Source organism: Gekko japonicus, unplaced genomic scaffold (genome assembly GCF_001447785.1).
Source record: "Gekko japonicus isolate JY-2015 unplaced genomic scaffold, Gekko_japonicus_V1.1 scaffold3370, whole genome shotgun sequence".
NCBI lineage: Eukaryota > Metazoa > Chordata > Lepidosauria > Squamata > Gekkonidae > Gekko > Gekko japonicus.
In genome coordinates, this window is record NW_015177119.1 from 69,406 (window position 1) to 73,277 (window position 3,872).

A 3,872-nucleotide genomic window follows, 5' to 3' on the forward strand; every position below is an offset into this window, starting at 1 on the left:
TGAGGCTCCAAGTAAAGAGTGAGGTGTAAATCTAATCTAATCTCCTCCTCTTCTTCCTCTTCCTCCTCCTCCTCCTCTTCTTCTTCTTCACTGGGAGCAGTGTGGGAGGAGCCAGTTGATGAGTTGACACCAATTACCATTATCATTGATGAAGGGTCTGAATCAAGTGGCCCCAAGGCACTAGCAGAGTAGGTGGGGCTTGGCTGTGCTTGCTCCACCAATGGCCCTCTAGGGCTGTGGCCCAGCAGAAAATCCCCCTGTTAAGTTAAATGGCCAGCTGACCCCTAGCGGTGTACTGGTTATATGAGTGTACAGAATAGATCTCCTGCTCTGTGATTAAGTGAAATGTCTGACCTCGGGCCAATCACATCCGCTCTCATTCCTAACCTACCTCACAGGGTAGTTGCATGGATAAAGATGGAGGAGGGTAGAGGGAGGGCCACATAAAGCACGGTGAAGTTATAAAATAGATGTGCCAATGAATTTGCTTTGATGGTAAATAATAAAAGATCAGCATTAGACATGTGCAAGAGTGAAAACATGCAGCCAGTTTCCATACCTGTAGTTTTACTGGCTGGTAACTTGAAATCTCTCTGAAAGATCCATCTTCCATTTGACAGTAGTCAATCATCCATGCCAGAGAACTGCACACAGAAGCCTGCTCCACAGAAGTGTACGAGCTAACTTGTCCCAAAATCCTTAAAGCAAAAGCTGTCATCCTGCCATGGCAATCAAGTAAGATAAGGATACTTCCTCAGTAAACCTTTTAAAAACTAGTTCTGAAGTTATTTTTTGGTCAGCTTTTGGGATTCTGACAGAACCAGGAAAACACTCAAGGACAGGCATAATCAGTTGTCAAAGCCCCCCCCACTCTTCCCAATCAATATTTCAGTTTTGATAGAAAACCACTCATCATATAACACAGATCTGGTAGGAAAGTCCCTAATTGATTGCCTTTATTCTCCAACTAGGAAAAAGGCACGTTGTGGAAATAAATACAACGAGCTCTAGAAAGAGGCTCTGGGCGGGTGCCCTGGCCTTGGACACTCAGTGTCAATTTGCTGTGGCGACCTCAGCAGGGTATAATGACACTGAGTCCACTATTTTCTCCAGAGGAACTGATCTCTGCTACCTAAAGAACAGTTGTAATTTTGAGTGATCTCCAGCCCTCACCTGGAGATTGGCAACAATGGTTCCCCATAAGGGAATAGTTGTTTTGGAGGGTGGAGTCTATGGCTTTGTACCTGTACAAGGTCCCACGCCTCCTGAAACCTCACCCTCTCCAGGCTCCATCCCTCACATATCCAGGAATCTCCCACCTGGAGCTGGCAACCCTATCTCCTTCCCAGCCAATCATCAACCTACCTTTATTTCCCTCTCACTCTTCAGCTTTCCACCCCCCACACACCTGCAAGCCTCTCCTGTGCTCTGAAGCCCTAACTGCTACGTTACATCTGCTGTCATATGGGGGCCACCTCAGCAGCATATAAGGATACAGAGTCCACCATTTTCTCCAGGGGAACTGATCTCTGCCATCTGGAAAGCAGTTGTAATTCTGAGTGATCTCCAGCCCTCACCTGGAGATTGGACACATTTTACCTCAGAACAGCAAAACTGGTTAGAATGTTAGAGGCAAAAGCCAATCAAGTCGCATATGCAAAAGACCTCTGTGTTCCGTGGCAGAGGCCAATGAGGCTGCATATGCAAATAACCTCTGTGTTCTGACTGGCTATGGGGGGGGAGAGGAACTGCAAAATGTTTAGAATGTTGAAGGCAGGACTCAGGCAAAGCAGCCAGTGGATAGGGAGACCCTATGAATGACAGATCAGAGAGCGAACTGATTTTGGAGCCTGTGGAATGTTCTAGAGAAGTGCCACCACCATTCGGCTTTTATTTATAAGGGAGATGAAAGCAGAAAAGTTTTCTCTCCTCCTTCATGTTATCCTCAAATCAACTCTGTGAGGAGGAGGAAGAGGAGATTGGATTTGTACTTGGAGTCTCAGAGTAGTTTACAATATGTGCCATCCAAGGGGTCCCTGTAAGGATTCGTTTGGACACATTTGGGATCAGTTAGAGCTTCTGGGCCAGGTTGAAGGGTGGGTAGAAGAGAGCCCATCCGTCCACTGCCCACCCTGATCTCCTCCTGGCCCAGGAAAACCCCTGGAGAGAGAAATCTCATCCAAAGAGGGCCCTGGAAAGCAGTAGTTGCAGGCAAACATAAACCAAAACCATTTCTTTTAGTTCCCTGACAGTCAAATGCCATTAACTCACCAAACACTGGACTGACCATCCTTCCACATTGTGTAAGAAAAATCTTTTTTCTGGAATGATAGGATTCTTATGATTCCTAGGAAATACATAAAGCAGAGCTTCCAAAGTCTGTTTCCCCAGAGTTCAAATGTTACAGAAGCATATACTTTATATTTCTGTCTCAGAACAAAGTAATGTGAAAAACAGGCAGCCCAATGTTCCATCTAAGCTCCACAGTGTTATAAGCAAAAATTCTACCTCATGAGTGAAAAAACCTAGTAGCATTTATATCCCACTTCTCCCTGTGACTCAAGGCATCTTACAAATCATACTGAAAAGCATAATACGGGTGTGCAAAAAAGTATTTTCCCCCCAAGCTCCATTATAGCCTATGGGGACCATAATAGTTAATGGGCCCCATAGGTTATAACGGAGAATAAATCCAGGGTTATCTGGGACTGTGGGAGGCCTGTTTTTTGAGGTAGAGACACCAAATCTGCAGCATGGCTGCAGGTGCCTCTCCTCAAACCCCCCCCCCAAGTTTCAAAAAGATTGGACTAGGGGGTCCAATTCTATGGGCCCCACGAGGAGGTGCTCCCATCCTCCATTATTTCCAATGGAGGGGGGAAATGCCTTCTAAGGTCCCATTCACACGAGGGGATTTGGGCCGGGAGCGGGACGGTCCGGGGGCGGAGCAAATGGCCGCGATCACACCACAACATCTGGGAAGCGTAGTGCTTCCGTCCCCGAACTGGCCCATCCACGCGATAATCCGCATCAAGTTGGAACCACCTACCGAGGTGGTTCATCTCAATGGTGCACCGCAAACCGGGAGTCTGATCGCCGGCGCATCCTTGCGCCGGTGCGTCCCCGGCTCCTAGCCGAACTGCACATGCTCCGACATGCGCATTTCGGCTGGCTTGCCGTCAGATCTGTGTTTTCTCCCCGGCGTCTGATCGTGCCGGGGAGAAAAGGCAGCGCGGCCAGGGGATCCGTGGGATCCCACCGCGCCGTTTCAACTTTGGCGCGGCTTTTAAAAGCCACGCTTTTTGGCGGCTTTTCCCCTGCCGTGTGGCAGGGGCCTAAGTTTATTTGTGAGCTGAAGCTAAAATCCCTGAGCTGCTACCTAGTGCAGCTTAGAAGAAAAGAAGAGATTGGATTTATACCCCGCCCTTCACTACCCAAAGGTGTCTCAGAGCGGCTTACAAATTCCTTTCCCTTCCCCTCCCCACAATAGACACACTGGGAGGTAGGTGGGGCTGAGAGAACTCTTGACAGAAACTGCTCTTTTTCAAGAACAGCTATTATCAGAACTACGGCTTGCCCAAGGTCATCCAGCCAGGTGCAAGTGGAGTAGTGGAGAATCAAACCCGGTTCTCCCAGATTAGAGTCCGCGCACTTAACCACTACACCAAACTGGCTCTGGGTCGAGAAGAAACTCTGTTCACAGCCACTACAATTTGCACAACTGCAGGAGTTCAACAAGGTGGCACCACAATCTTCACCCATGGCAGCAGCCTGACAGTCACTTTAGACCACTTGCCAGTGTCAGCAAGCTGCCATTGTGTTCTGTATTACCTGCCTGTTTGTACAGTCCCTTCCCCCCCCCCCCCCCTCCCGGC

The 3,872-nt window shown here is 48.5% G+C and overlaps 1 protein-coding gene across 1 annotated transcript in view; it reads right to left on the reverse strand.

The window, feature by feature from the left end:
- The window catches only part of C5 (complement component 5), a 90,933-nt gene that overhangs the window by 29,526 nt on the left and 57,535 nt on the right, over positions 1 to 3,872 (reverse strand). The window contains exons 25-26 of the mRNA XM_015428315.1: positions 2,272 to 2,347; positions 560 to 719 (exon numbers count right to left, since the gene is read on the reverse strand). Of these exons, the coding sequence (XP_015283801.1) occupies positions 560 to 719; positions 2,272 to 2,347 (236 nt within the window). The remainder of the gene's footprint in view (positions 1 to 559; positions 720 to 2,271; positions 2,348 to 3,872) is intronic.